Source organism: Gnatocerus cornutus, chromosome 9 (assembly GCF_029298725.1).
Source record: "Gnatocerus cornutus isolate USDA-ARS CGAHR chromosome 9, icGnaCorn1.1, whole genome shotgun sequence".
Lineage (NCBI taxonomy): Eukaryota > Metazoa > Arthropoda > Insecta > Coleoptera > Tenebrionidae > Gnatocerus > Gnatocerus cornutus.
Window position 1 is genome coordinate 5,090,007 of NC_142241.1, and position 13,880 is coordinate 5,103,886.

The 13,880-nt window shown below is 42.2% G+C and overlaps 1 protein-coding gene across 5 annotated transcripts in view; it reads right to left on the reverse strand.

Moving 5' to 3' along the window:
• Vps13D (vacuolar protein sorting 13D) overlaps positions 1-13,533 on the reverse strand; it is a 16,738-nt gene extending 3,205 nt beyond the window's left edge. For 2 of the 5 annotated variants that reach the window (XM_088045895.1, XM_088045894.1), the window contains exons 1-30: positions 13,421-13,533; positions 13,064-13,206; positions 12,825-13,015; positions 12,591-12,776; positions 12,297-12,545; positions 12,069-12,242; positions 11,382-12,022; positions 11,036-11,332; positions 10,810-10,990; positions 10,579-10,762; positions 9,501-10,526; positions 9,164-9,451; positions 8,736-9,114; positions 8,242-8,688; positions 8,002-8,191; positions 7,175-7,957; positions 6,970-7,129; positions 6,670-6,922; positions 6,451-6,622; positions 6,016-6,406; positions 5,817-5,971; positions 5,205-5,771; positions 4,859-5,159; positions 4,641-4,810; positions 4,375-4,595; positions 3,668-4,326; positions 3,214-3,620; positions 2,763-3,161; positions 586-810; positions 8-534 (exon numbers count right to left, since the gene is read on the reverse strand). In XM_088045895.1, coding sequence (XP_087902021.1) covers positions 8-534; positions 586-810; positions 2,763-3,161; positions 3,214-3,620; positions 3,668-4,326; positions 4,375-4,595; positions 4,641-4,810; positions 4,859-5,159; positions 5,205-5,771; positions 5,817-5,971; positions 6,016-6,406; positions 6,451-6,622; positions 6,670-6,922; positions 6,970-7,129; positions 7,175-7,957; positions 8,002-8,191; positions 8,242-8,688; positions 8,736-9,114; positions 9,164-9,451; positions 9,501-10,526; positions 10,579-10,762; positions 10,810-10,990; positions 11,036-11,332; positions 11,382-12,022; positions 12,069-12,242; positions 12,297-12,545; positions 12,591-12,776; positions 12,825-13,015; positions 13,064-13,160 — 9,920 coding nt within the window. In that variant the 5' untranslated portion in view covers positions 13,161-13,206; positions 13,421-13,533. Of the gene's footprint in view, positions 1-7; positions 535-585; positions 811-2,762; positions 3,162-3,213; positions 3,621-3,667; positions 4,327-4,374; positions 4,596-4,640; positions 5,160-5,204; positions 5,772-5,816; positions 5,972-6,015; positions 6,407-6,450; positions 6,623-6,669; positions 6,923-6,969; positions 7,130-7,174; positions 7,958-8,001; positions 8,192-8,241; positions 8,689-8,735; positions 9,115-9,163; positions 9,452-9,500; positions 10,527-10,578; positions 10,763-10,809; positions 10,991-11,035; positions 11,333-11,381; positions 12,023-12,068; positions 12,243-12,296; positions 12,546-12,590; positions 12,777-12,824; positions 13,016-13,063; positions 13,207-13,407 lie in introns of all 5 variants that reach the window. The other 3 variants (XM_088045893.1, XM_088045891.1, XM_088045892.1) reach the window with 2 other exon arrangements.
• Positions 13,534-13,880: the final 347 nt, after the last annotated feature.

A 13,880-nucleotide genomic window follows, 5' to 3' on the forward strand; every position in this document is an offset into this window, starting at 1 on the left:
AAGTTACTTTTTGAAAGTTCCTGTAAAGGCGATGTAGATGAAATTCTCGTAGGTCAATCCAGAGGCTTTCCCGAGCTTGTTGAGGTCGTACGTTTCGGAAACACCCCCAGGGGCTATTACAGTTAAAAACTGTCTTTCAGTGGGTTGGTCCCATGCGTAAGGAACGCTAGTGTGTGCCCGCACGGTACTCTGCATGGAATCCTTACAAGTCTGGGCAAAACTTATTGTGACTTCCGAGAAGTTGTCCACTCTTATCGGAGGCGGTAGCACATCGGCATCGGTAAAAATAATGAAGAAAGTGGCACCTTGAAGCAGCACCTCCAACCGCACAAAGTACACTCTGCTATTAGCATCTCTGATGTTAACATGAAGAGAGTTAATCTCGTCGATTTTTAAACCACCGGACCAACAACAGTCCGGGATGTCTTGAATAGAAACGCACAATAATTGGTCTTTGTCCAGCCGGGGCCAGTGAAACGGAATATGTGAGTTTGGCATGGCTTTGAGGCACGCTTTTTGAGATTTCGAGTCCATCTAAAACCACAAGTTAATCTAAACCTAGATTTGAGAAGAGGACGATCTCACCAAGTTCTTAGCGAAGCAGCTCTGGGTGAAAATGAGTTTGTACGAACTTTGATTGTACAGTTGATATCTTGGCGAAATTGTTATAATACTGGTAGATCTGTACTTTCCTCGACCCAGACGAACTTCAACTCCGACGATAAAAACGACGTCTGGCTTGCTGTCACGCATAGTCACGTGTAGTTTTTTCACTTGGATGCCTTTCTGCACATGGAAGTTTGAACACCACTAAAACAAAGCGTTTTTGTGGATTGCGTTAAGTCCTCTCAAATCACGGAAATATTGTATTTATAAATGTTTTTAGCATTATTGATATAAAAACTATCAAAAGAACAAATTTAAAAAAAAATCAATTAACAATTCTATTTAAGCAATGAAGTTAAAGACCCGCCCATTCTTCATTCTAAAATGGAGCAAAGGTGTGAAGTCGAATTAAAAAGCAAAAAACAAAATATTTCATTGGTTCGCATTGCACTTATCGCCGAAGTTTTTATAACAAAAAACAACCAGCTCGAACGCTAATCCGCTACGTAACATTTGATTGGCTAGAAGTCCCCAATTGTTTACTGGTTAAATTTGGAAGCTAATCAAGCAATGTACAATAAAGAAATAATTTCATTGGGTTTTATTAATACTAAATATAATTAGTACCCGGCGGATTTTTAGTATAGTACCTCCCGCATTGTAACCTTTCTATTTTCCCACTTTAGTTTAAGGGATTGTATTTTTTTCCTCCTAGGGTAAAACTACCAATAAATCGGCACCATTAGCAAATTTCTTAACTTCAAAACGCTGTATAAAAGTGAATTTTTGTTCTACGCCTGTATGGTTGTTATTTTCCTTATAAAAACTTTAATTTGTTGTAAAAATAGTCGTAAACCTCCAGTTAATGTTAAAAACTCGTAAATCTTCAAAATTCACAAGACACGGCATTAAGCTAATTATGAGCATCTTTTTTGCCAATAGTCGGCACCGCTCTCTATTAATAATGGGCACCATTTCAAAACATTGCAAAATTGTAAATTGGTATAATAATAGTTATTATTCTAACAAAAGTATTTATTGTAAAAGTTTTTTTTCCTAGTTTTTTCTTTTTGGCTCCGAATAGCACATTTGCTTTCTGCTTCTTTTCTCTCCCAATTTCTTTTGTCTTTTTCGTCTATTAGACAATTTTCGTTTTCGCTTTCTTTTCCAAATGGATTTTTTTTTATATTCTGTCGTAGTAACCTTCATTTTGTATGAAATATGAAGACATTACTGAGAAGAAATGAATTTTGACAGACTGTTACTTATCTTTCTACAATTCTTTTTTTGAGAAGTACACTTCACCATTTCAAATTAGTTACAAACAGTGTTAAATAAATGTTAAATGTTAATTTTTATTTGAGAATTTTATCAAAAGTAGGCATCAATCGGCACTGCCCATTATTAGTTATATGGTGCGCCAAAATGTGGAAGAACACATGGGAAAACAAAATAGATTTTGCAAGTGATATAGTAAACAAAAGTTAACTAAAAGAAAACCACAAACGTCAAAACGAATCGAAAAATATCGTCATCCAATAGTACTGGGCACACCAAATACTACCACTATTATTTTATAAATTTAATTAAAAACTATCTGAATGGAAAACTAGAATCCAGGATGACATGTTGTCACAAAGGGCCCAAGAAAAAATACGCACTGCAGGTCAAAAAAAAAGAAAATACTAAAAAATTTCTTAGCAAATAATTAAACACAGCTCACTTTTGGAAAAGTATGATAACCATCGAGTAAAATATTTTTTTTTAGCTGTCGTATACTTCTTAGAGAGGTCTTAAAGTACCAAAAGGCTTCCAATCTTATTTTCGGACAAAACGTATGGCGGGTATTGGGGGAGGTGCCGACTATTAGTCGTTTTACCCTTTGCCAAATTATAAAGATGTTGTCCAGAATAGACATTAATTATTAAGAATACAATTTATTCCCAAACACCAAATTACGTCAATAAAAAAGATGACGCGCGTTTCGATAGCAATGCTACTACCATCATCGGAGCGATGATTAAACTCATGTGTGTTTGTATTGTATTCTTAATAATTTTTGTCAACACCAAGATTTGATCCAATAAATTTCTTTGCAGAATAGACAATTTTATAAATTCTTAATCTAGTTCAATTCTTTTGAACATTTATTTTACCTGTGGAGACCCATCTCTGATGACATAATTCCCCACCCGCGCATTGATTGTAGGACTCGCTTCCTGATCGGAAAGACTAAAAAGCAGAGGACTGACCATCCTCGCGATCTCGTGTTCTTCGAATTGACCAGCGCCTTCATGAGACGTCCCAGCTTGCCGAAACACCAAGGGCAAACCAGTTTTGTTTATAATCCAATACGGGGCGGAAATTGTTATTTTCAGTTTGGCACCATTATTCGGAGACACGTGAGCGAGTAAGTAGAGTTTTCGCCCCCTTTCGTCCTCCAAGTTGATTCGACATTTGAAATCAATATTACAACCGACTGGAACTACGACTTTGCTCGTGGAGGTGAAGTTTTCCAGGAGAATGTCGAGTTCGACGGTGTCGTCGAGGTCCACCTACAAACAAAAAGCATGAAGAGATTTGTACGCGCCAAGACGACCATCGTACGTTGGTGACGGCGGCGTTGGATCCAGCAGTCACGCTCCCTTTATCCCCCGAAATATTATAATTAACATCAATAGGAAGAAGATTGCACAACTTCACCGCCGGGAGGAGAATTATTCTGTGCGCGGGCTGCCCCAAAGTGACTGTTCTTTCGCTGTTCTGTGCCTCTTTGACTAACTGAGCACAAAATCGGTAAAGATGCCCCTTGTGCGAATGACATATTCTCAGCTCATACACAGAATCGATGTAACTCGGCATTTGAGACCAAGACAACGTCGGGGAGCAATAAGTGTAATTATACGAAAATCCAGTTGGTCGCGCTGATATTAAAGAATGTGCGTGCACGACCGGTACAGCCAAACTGCTGCCACTTTCGATGGTGAAGATTTTACTTGCTGCCCACACCGTCACTAAAATCAAAGATTAAACAAACAAGTCATCAAGACAGAATGAGCACCTGAAGAGTGTGGTAGCTGACTTTCCAACTTCAAATCAACGGTGTGTGGTAACTTGTTGAAAATAACAAGAGATGATCTTACTGTTACCAACTTCCGGGCAGATCCTTCCAGTGATATATCAAAAACGATGCGAGCTGAAGGTTGCTCGCTTATTACCCTGTTTTGAACTTGCGCGTGTGTGATCCGGAAATATATCCCAACTTTATCGACAGTGACTGGACTTAGGGGTTCCCAGCCTTCCACTTTAACACCCAATTGATGCATCTTCATTTTGTGCGAGTCGTGATGCCGCATTTTAACTCGATTCCGGAAAGAAAATGGAATTGTTTCTCCCGGAGCCACAAGAACCCAGGAGTCGCTATTATAATCAGCCACAGCTTTGTATTTATTGATTTCCGTAATCAAAGTCGTGAAGTGAAGAGGCGAACCCGTGTCGTTCTTCAGAGCGAAAGGAACGAAAGGAGAGCGCCGACGGAACGGGATGTCCTTCTGGTTTCCGCTGTAGTAGTCCCGAGTCCAGTTTTCTTTCACCTGTTTATAGAGATCAACAAGAGTTGATGTGACGTTGATGTTGATCACGGCAGAGGACTCAACTTTGAGGTTCAGACGGTTTCTCTTCAGGTCTTTACTCAGAGACTTCTCCCAGGAGTATTTACACCTAAAAGATATGTTAACACTTGAATAACAGAAAAAAATATCGACGTACTTCCAAGGCTCTATGATAGGTTCCCACCCGGATAACACCCGATTGTAGTAGTCCCCTGTTAACACGCATTCCAGAGTTCCCTGAGGATACACCGGATCTTTGATATCAAACTCTGGTAACAACTGGTACAAATTCAGTTGTGAAAACGACAGTTCCAACAACGGGACATCGGAGTCTCCACAGTCATCGATTATACAAATAGAAATGCAGTTTGCTTTCACCTGAAAACAGCGATGTAAAATTTTGCAACTCTCACGTGAACTTACTTCAATCGCTTTGACGTTGAGAGACGTTTTACTGACTACTTCAACGTGGGAATGGGAAGCGTTTTGAGTCAGCCACAGAGCAGCGTCGTCTAGACTTTGCTCACATAGTTCCAGAGCTGTGAGACAGTCTTGTGTTTGGAACCCGAGCGCTGTTAGCCGAGCAATACGATCTAAAATTGTAAATGTAAGATAGTACTTTCCACCCGTGCAACAATTACTTTTCAGAGCGGCATCTTGAGCATCTGTCTCGTTCTCAGCGAACATTTGTCTTGGAATCGATTTCAACATCTGCAAGAACATGCATACATCGTGGTACGAGAGCCTCACTGTTAAAAACTGCAACTGCGCTTCCAAAACATTGTCTTTATTTATATCCATGTTTAGAGTGATCGGATCTATAATAGACAACGCCGTTTCGTCTTCCATTCCGAGGACACACGAAAACATCTCGCAGTTGTTAAGACTACAAGACAAAGGCTTCTCTGAGTTGAAAGGTTTGTAAGTCACCACAGTTGTGCTCTGAAACATTCTTTGTAAAAAAAACTTCGAAATTTAGTCGCATACTTTTAAAATCACGGCGTTAGAGTCCCACTGCGCTGTATCCTGAACCACCACAACCTCCGAGTCCGTGATGTTCAATTTCAGTTCAAAAGGAACATCGTCCGGTTTTTTGCTCGCAGGAACAACCTTCTGATGCTCGGGACTACTGGAAACATTTTCGATTTCCTGAAAAATGTACTTCTGAACGGCTTCCCACCAATCAAACACCGCCATAAGTCTCATGTTGTTCAACAGAATCGTGTACTTTGAGTGGTCTTGTCGTTTCCTGCTATGAATCTCAGCTTGTACCAAATTTTCTTGTTGTGAATCCTTGATCGGTTGGAGGATATTTTGAAAAACGTTAGGGCGCCCGTTTTCAATTCCATTGAACCTCGTATCCAAAATCTGAATCTCTTGAGATATTAGATCAACGTCTTGACTGAAATTACTGAAGGTCTCAACAGTTAACCGCGACTTTATGAAATTGATGCAAGTTAACGGCGCCGTGTTGTTGTCAGTTTGGAGGAGTAAAGTCACGTTTTGAAGGTCTAGTTTGAGGGAGGAGAGTGTCCACACGTCCCGAATGTTCGGCTGAAAGCTAATCTGTGAAAATATCGCGACTGTAGCACAACTTACATCAGCATTGACTGGAGGCGGCGTCACCGAGGGTAAGACTCTTTCCGTGTCTTCGCCGAGGTTAAAAGCGAGCAACCCGCGGATCAAACGGTACTGAGACAGATCCAGCATCCCTTCAAGAGTTGACAGTTGCCCGTAGATGCTCATGTCGGGAACTAAAGAAAAATTAACTCAAGTGGAGTCCAATTGTTTTACTCACCGTTGTGACAAACAGTATTGCTCAGATTGCGTTCAACTTGAAGCTTCAACTGGAACTTTTCTTTCAAAAGCGAAGCCCCTCGTTTTGTTACCTGGCCGTAGCCTAACGTAAAACTGGCTTTCGTGGGAGAGTTCAACTCGGTTTCTTTGATACCGGCGTACAGATCCATGTTGTCGAGTTGTATTACCATCACATCCAGAAGACACTTCTTGGTTTCATTGGTGGCGACACTGATTGTGTCGGAATCCCCGGAGAGTTTGAAGGAGTTTGTAACGAGCAACTGTCCCAAATCCACGATTAACAGATCTGAAGACTTCGAGCTCACCGGTAAGAGAATCATGGAAGAGCCCGCTTTCAGTACCAAAGAGAGTTTGAGAGGATCGTCGCGAACCTGAAAGCCACACTGTAGGACTGGTACAACAACGCAGAACTAACCGTTTGTCCGCTAGTCGCAGCTCTTATACTTTTCATGACAGCTTGCAATTGTGTGAAATGGTTAAAAAACGCTTGCAGCTCAGCAACAAATCGTTTAGTGTGCACATACATCACTGAAGACATGTCAATAGACAGTTGCGCGTCATAATTCAAACTCTTGTTCTCTGAATCTCTGCAAAAATCTGTCAGAATCTGAGCAACAACAAACTGTTAGCGTACCTCACGTACTGAAACTCCAAAGCTTGTTTTCCTGTTGTTATGAACCTTTCACGGTACAACTGGCCATGCAGCGTCAAGTCTAACAGCGACATTGAGCCAAACTTACCCTGAACTTCTTTAAACAAACCACTCATTTTCACGGAAATATCCACGTTGGAGATGTTCGCTTTTGCTACTTCTCTGTCGGAACGCAAGAGGACCAACGTCAAAGATCTAACGGTGACGTTCGTTTCCGAGTTTTCTTTTTTCGTCACTGGTAAAAACAAAGAAAGGTGTTATAAACTCGACAGTGGAACTCACCAGTTTGTGAATCATCACTAGCGGGAACGTTAACATTCACAGCTGATGCGCTACTAGGACTAGACGGTGAGGCACTAAAGAAGTCGATGACTACAACCCACGACTCGACGCTGATGACCAAATCCAGGCAGTTAAAATCTACTGATGTTGAGCGTTGGATCTAGAAAATCCCACTAACATGAGTGTTGTATAACATCGAACTCACCGAATTGTAACTTGAAGCGAAGTTAGGCGCTGAAGGATCCACCAGAAGGGTACTAATTAGAACCAGATTCCTCTCGGGTCTGACTCTGCCTTGCGACGGACTGGGTGGTGGTGTACAAGGACAAACCACGTCAATTTTCTCCTGAATTTTCACAGGTTTCATTCCAAAGACCCGCGCGGTCTCTAAATGATCAGGAAGAGACCCGTGCGAAGGACTGTTGAAATGGGGCAGGTACGAAACATCCGGACAAGACCGGGAAACGCACACTGAACTCTGTGGGACGTGGCCTGAAGATGACACTACCATGGCTCTCTGTTTGGTGTTCTCCGGTTGGAGAAGATCCTCCATGAAAATTGATCGGAGCGAAACCTGAATGTTGGTTTCGTACAAGTGACACTTCTCGTAATTGAAGATGAAGTCGCGGAATGATAGATCGACTAGACCCTGTTCTCCAGTGGGAGAGTCTCCGCGGAGCTCAATTGTGAAGACGGGTAACTCAAACAAAACTCGAAGCGACACCATATTGTGAGGGTGACTCTTGACTCTTGTTTGCACGGATGGAAACAACTTCGCGCGGACGTGGGGATCCATGTTTAACGTGGTGACTCCCGTGTCTTCTTCGGTGATGTCTGCGAGCATTCCTGGAGGTTTGTAGTTGCGTGAGACGCCCTGGACGTCAAGCATAACCGGAGGAGAGGTGAGCCACTGGATCGTATCCAAGAGTTGCTCGTACTGTGTTCTCGTAAGAGAAACTTTCAAGTCATTGACCACGCTCCCTTTAATCTGAAAAAACAAATCAAAAAAAGAACCACAAGAAACTAACTTACATAAATGTGCTCGTTGAAAGGATGAGGATCAACATTTTCATCTTCATCTAACAGCAGATTGGACTCGCTGCTGTTCCTCGTGAGCCAACACTTATTAATCTCTCGCTCGACTTTCAGTTGAAGGATAGTGTCGTGTAAAATGGGTTTGGCTGACGACTTGCAATTGTACAAAACTTCAGGTTTACTGATCCTGAAAAAAATCACTTCAGAGACACGTTTTGATTACTTTCATCAATTTACATTGGTCCGGCGGTTCTTCTATTACTCGTATCAACCGAAAACAAATTCATGTCGCGGATTTCTATCACGTAGTGCTCAATGCGAACTTCAGAAATATCGTAGTCGTGACCATTTAGCTCGAAATCACTCTCGTATTTATTGTTGATGCTGATTTTCCCCAAATGCGCGACAAACACCTTCGGACTGTTGCTCGCTTGAGGCAGTACCACCACGGGACTGTCCAACTCCACATCCAACCTAAGGTCGATTATAAAGTTATCGTCATCCTCAGGACTATACGGAGTCTGCGGAATTGTATCTCTAGCCGAAGAGAAAGCCGAAGGATCCATGGAACTACTCCGTCGTCGTCTTCGCGGTGAAGAACACTCAGAGAATGACAGCGTGCTTCCATAGATCGACGTGGAGAGTCGAGCGTTCATGTACAAACTCTGAGCAAGAGCCTCCGCTCTAAAAACGAAACGACAATCGCAAAGTGACTTAAGTGCTTTCCTAACCTGGCGTGAACTAGTCCTAGAGCCATGTCGGTGGCGGCGGTCCTGATCGATCTCGCTAGATTCGATAAATATTGTTTAAATTCCGAAGCGCACGACTGTAATTCCATCACGAATTGTGGCGAATGAGTGTACCATAGCGAAGCCATCCGTACTGTGACGTCAGCTACGTCTTTATCGTTAATTTCAAGACTTCGCACGACTTTAAAACTGAAAGCGGTGCGCTCTTCTTCGTGAGACATAGACATGGTGTAAAGAGGGTGCATCGTTTCCATAAACGGGTCTCTACCAACGCTGATGATACGTTGGTGCATCTGGCCTTCCGGAGTTAAATCCAGGACTTGCAAGCCGCCCAAAGATCCCTCGATCTCGATTTTCTCGGCTAAAGACAAGAAGTAAGGCGATGATTTCATTAGGTTAGTCGATCTTACCGACAGTCGCTTGGATCTTCGCATCGCTCATAGTAGCCGTACAGATTTTCTTACCACAAAGAACTCCGTCTCTGACCACACCTCTGAGCAGCATCACATTTAGTCTATGGAAATCAAAAGTGAGCTCCGTGGAGGCTAACTTTGGCTCGTTTAAAAGCGACTCAGTGGATGCTGTCGTCTCGCGGACGGACGAAATTGTGGACGACAACGAGATGCTTGACGGTTTTTGCGACTTTGGGAAGACACGTTGGGTGAAACCGATCAACTCGACGAGAGTTTCTTGGTTTGCTACAAGAACTACAGTTAAAGCACGTTTTACAATACCAAAAAAACCTACCAATAATGTCAAGATTGTTGAACTGAATATTCGCGATTTGTACAGTCTCGGGGTCAGTGACTATAAGAACTTCAATGGAAATGAGGGCTTCTGCGTCTATGACCGTCGGTGGTCTGGGAGGTCCAAGAAAATTCGTCGGAGGCGACGTGGCCAAAGTACTTAAAGCCTGCTTTAACGCAATCGGTGATGTGGCCCCAGTCCGACCTAGAGTTGGATCAGGACTCGCTGGCGACGTTGGAGACGTCGGTTCACTGTCTCTCAAACTACCAGACATGGAATCCATTCCCACGTGCTTATGACTTGCTACCAACAGCTCGAAATCCGGTCCAAAATTCTGCAGGGCGTCCACCAACAACAAACTGTGCACTGTTAAAGTTACACTGATATCCCTTGGTCTCTTCGTGAAAGTGACTTTCACGCCAGCCACCTGCAGCTCGGCGACGCATCTCCCCCGACTTTGAACTTCCAAAGATAACTGATCCACCGTAAACTGCATCATTAACAACCTCGACATCTCGATGCTTGTATCGAAACTCGCGGAATCATCTTCGTCTTGTCCCGTATCCATGATAATCTCCACGGGATTATCAGGAGTTTTAAACGGCGACGGGAGCCCCGTCATCGTGATCATGTGCGCCAAAGTCCGAGCTGCGGTGATTTTACTTTCGTTTAAATGGGCTACTAGTTTTGGAAGATTGGTGTTGATGACCAAACTGGGATACAAAGGATCAGACGTGTGGACTAGACGCTTCTCAATCTGAAGAGAAATGTTAAAGCGGTCTAGCACGTGGAGGGTTGAGGAGCCTTTATTGTGAGCGTAGCGCCAGTTATCTTTGACTTTCCCGATTAAAATTTGGAGGTCTGTAAGCTCGACGTTGTACCGATCGTACAGTCTGCAATGAAGGGATTTTTCGGTGAAGGAGCCCTTCATATCGGGCTCCAGGTTGGGGAGGAGCTCCAGAGTGTGTTCTTCGGAGTCGCTCGCTTCGCTTGCAGGCGGAGTAGAGCAGGGAGTGAGGAATGTTTCTGTAAGAGAAACAAGTGGCTGGTTGCAAAACTAAAATTTTTTCTTTTTTACCATCGTCCTCGCTATCTTTGGTTATAAACTCAGGCTTAGCTTCGATTTTCACGGGATAATTGCTTAATTGAAGCCTTCCAAAATCTATCACAGCCATTGCTGAACTGTTATCAGTAAACAGTTCCACGAAGATAATTTGAGGTGCGGATATGTCCAGTTCAAGTTCCCACGTCGTTCTCGCCACCTAAAAACATCATCAAAATGTTTGTCAAATTTTTTGCGAGTTATTACATCTCGTCCGTCCAGTATTTGTTCCCAGTTCTTTATCAACTCCTTTTTCGTCCTAGTTTTCATTGCCTCTATCCGCGATTGCGTAATGTCCCTTTGGTGGGGTAAACACAAAAATTCACTGAGCCATCGAACGGCGTTTGGCTGATAAACGACGTCTAAGCATTTGGAACGAATACACAACCTGGAAAAAAACTTTAGAGGATTCTAAAGAGCTCCAAGTACCAACCTAAAATCACAGCCCGAGTTTTGCGGTTTCTTTTCGTATGCTAGGTAAAACAAGTGTTCATTGCTGTCCTCGAGTTTGCTGGCAAAACTAGTTCGAGGACTTGGGCCTTGGGATCTTCCAAAAGTGGTCCTTTCAAAGCCAGGTGGTCCCATCAACACAGGAAACATTGTATTTACAGTCATTTTGTCTTTTAAGTAAAGAGCACCAAGGGAGAGTTCGACTAAGTGCGAGGAAGTCCGAGGCTTGCTGAGTATGTTCAATGATAAGTTTTTGAACTCTAGTTCTAACATTGGAGAGCTAGAAAAAACACTTTAGAGTTGATTTTCTTTCCACGGTTAGATTATACCTCTCGCTAGTGTCTTCTTGAGAAGCGCACAGAGTGAGACAGCCCCGTTTCAAACAAAAATTAAAATGACCAAAAACCGCGTCTCGTTTCAGTATCGTGTTATTTTCAGCCGAGTCGCTCAAAACCTGTAAAATTTCACCTTCCAATTGCGTAGTTTCCGGCGAGGTGCTTTCCGTTTCCGGTTCTTGCGAAGAGTACCACCCCATCCATTGAGGAAACCACCTCACTAGCATGCTCCGTCCGGCGGAGTTTCCATTCGTTGAGTTCCTGTCAGGAAGTGGTACCGACTTCATTGCCACCTCTCTTAGAATCTTCAAATTATCGAATTCCCGATCCCACTCAACGTCATCCTTCAATTTCTTCTCTTCCGGTGTTAAAACAAGATTGGGGGTGGTCAAGATCTTCTTATAGATATCAACATATTTGACATTTTGTTTTGCTTTCAATAAACAAGACTCAAGGGTTGGTTTGGGGCGACAAATGGAGGGCGGACGCCCGGGGTAAAAACTATTGATGGCGTAACACCACCACGCTACTGGATCCTCTTTGACTGTACCATTTGGTTTGTATCTGCGGTAACTCCGGAGGCGGTCTATCGTATCGAGACCTTTGAAGCATTTGACGATTTGGTCGTATTGCCACTAAAATTGATCAATAATTCGAGGTGACGACAAAATGAGTTCTTACGTCTATTAAAGTTAATGGAACTTGGTCTAATATTAAATCACAGACTAAACGAGGGGTATCGCTGGATCTCAGTGGCTGCTCGCTCCGATTTCTTTTAACATGAGCTTGCGCGCTTACGGGGGCCAAAATGTGGTGGCGAACTTGCTTGGAGGTTCGATTGGGAGACAAGGCAATCTAGTAAAAAGTCAAGAATATTAGCGTCTGCGTGTTTCTATAGTCTACACTAACCGCCAGATCGCCTAACCCAAGCTTGGACAACAACTGACTAGCCTCCAGGTCAGTCCAATAAACAGCCAGTTTTTGCATTTCTAATATTTTGAAAGACTCGGGCCCTTTGGCCCAATGTGAGAAGCCCGGAATCCAGTTAGAATCACAGCTCTGCGCCGATAGCGACTCCATGGTAACACCAAAGGCCACGCATTTTTTTGGAATACTAACACAGTCTTCATACCTAATGTGCACATCTTGGATTTTTAACTAAAAAGGCTGAAATAGTGAGAAAAACGTGCGGCGGGATTTTACCTGTAAATTTTCTATAATATCTGAGACTAAACCTGCGCCAAAACTAAGCCAAGAAGAGTAACTAGAGCCATAGTAATTGGAACTTGATTCTTTAGCTTCTGTCTCTAAACGCCATCTAGCTTCAAGTATATCTAAAGAGCTCAATTTTATTTCCTGTGCTGCTAATTCTTCTGATTCTGCGTCCCACTGTATTTACAGAAGTTAGAAAATGTTAAGAAAGATAAAAATAAGTACCTCTTCCACTGGTAAAGGACTAGCAACTAGATAGAGCTGTTCTATGGCTATGACCCATGGTGCAGACCTAATTTGCCTAACAGGCACTTGTAACTTCACTTTTCCGATAAAACCCGCTTTGATTTCTATAGGTAACCCCAAGTGTCGCAGTGCATCTTTTCTTAAGGGTAAATTTTCAAGCTCAACCTTACCTACAACCTCACATTAAAGAAGAACCTCTCTGGACTTAGTCCCATTACCAGACAACAGCGCGATGCTCAACTGATCTGTATTTAAGTTTTCCACGTATTTTCCCAAGTAATTATTTAAAACCCATGCTACTAATCCTTCCAACATCTTGTAAGTGCTTCTATCACGTTACAACACATAACAGTACTTTAACCTATGACAAAACCATTAATTCTACTTCAATTGCTCCAATTATCGATGAAGTAATTATTATTAATTGTTATCTTTATTTAGAGCCGGTCACATTCAACGGGAAGATTTTATTTACACAACAAATCCTCACGTGAATAAGTTATGTAAAATGTGCCAACTCACACTACGCGACTATTTATTAGACAAAAGCAGAAGAACACACCATTTAGGTATACCTTGTTATCTGATGATTAATTTTGTCGCTTTTGTAATCGTTTTTGATAAAACTTCGACGTATTTTCAAAATAGAAACTTTTGACAATTTGACAATCATGACCTTGATGTTCACAAGGTCCGGGACTGTTGACAGCACCAGTGGCGGAGAGAGTCATCAGTGGAAGAGGAAAAGTGTAAATTTATTGCGCTTGCGCAGCTCATAGGCGCCATATTCTTTAATGGGTCCTAAATATCTCCAAAAAAAATCAATAAATCTGATAATTACCAATTTATTAACATTGATTTGAGTTCCGTCACTGTTTTAAAACACAGTTACGAACTAAAATCTCGCTTTTCATGTTTCTATCACCTTAAAAAAAAATTATAAAGAGTTACTGTAATTTTGATTAATATTTTTATGTAAAAGCAGCGGTAATAAAGATCTTAACAATTAGAAAACCTAACAGAATTCGCTAGGAA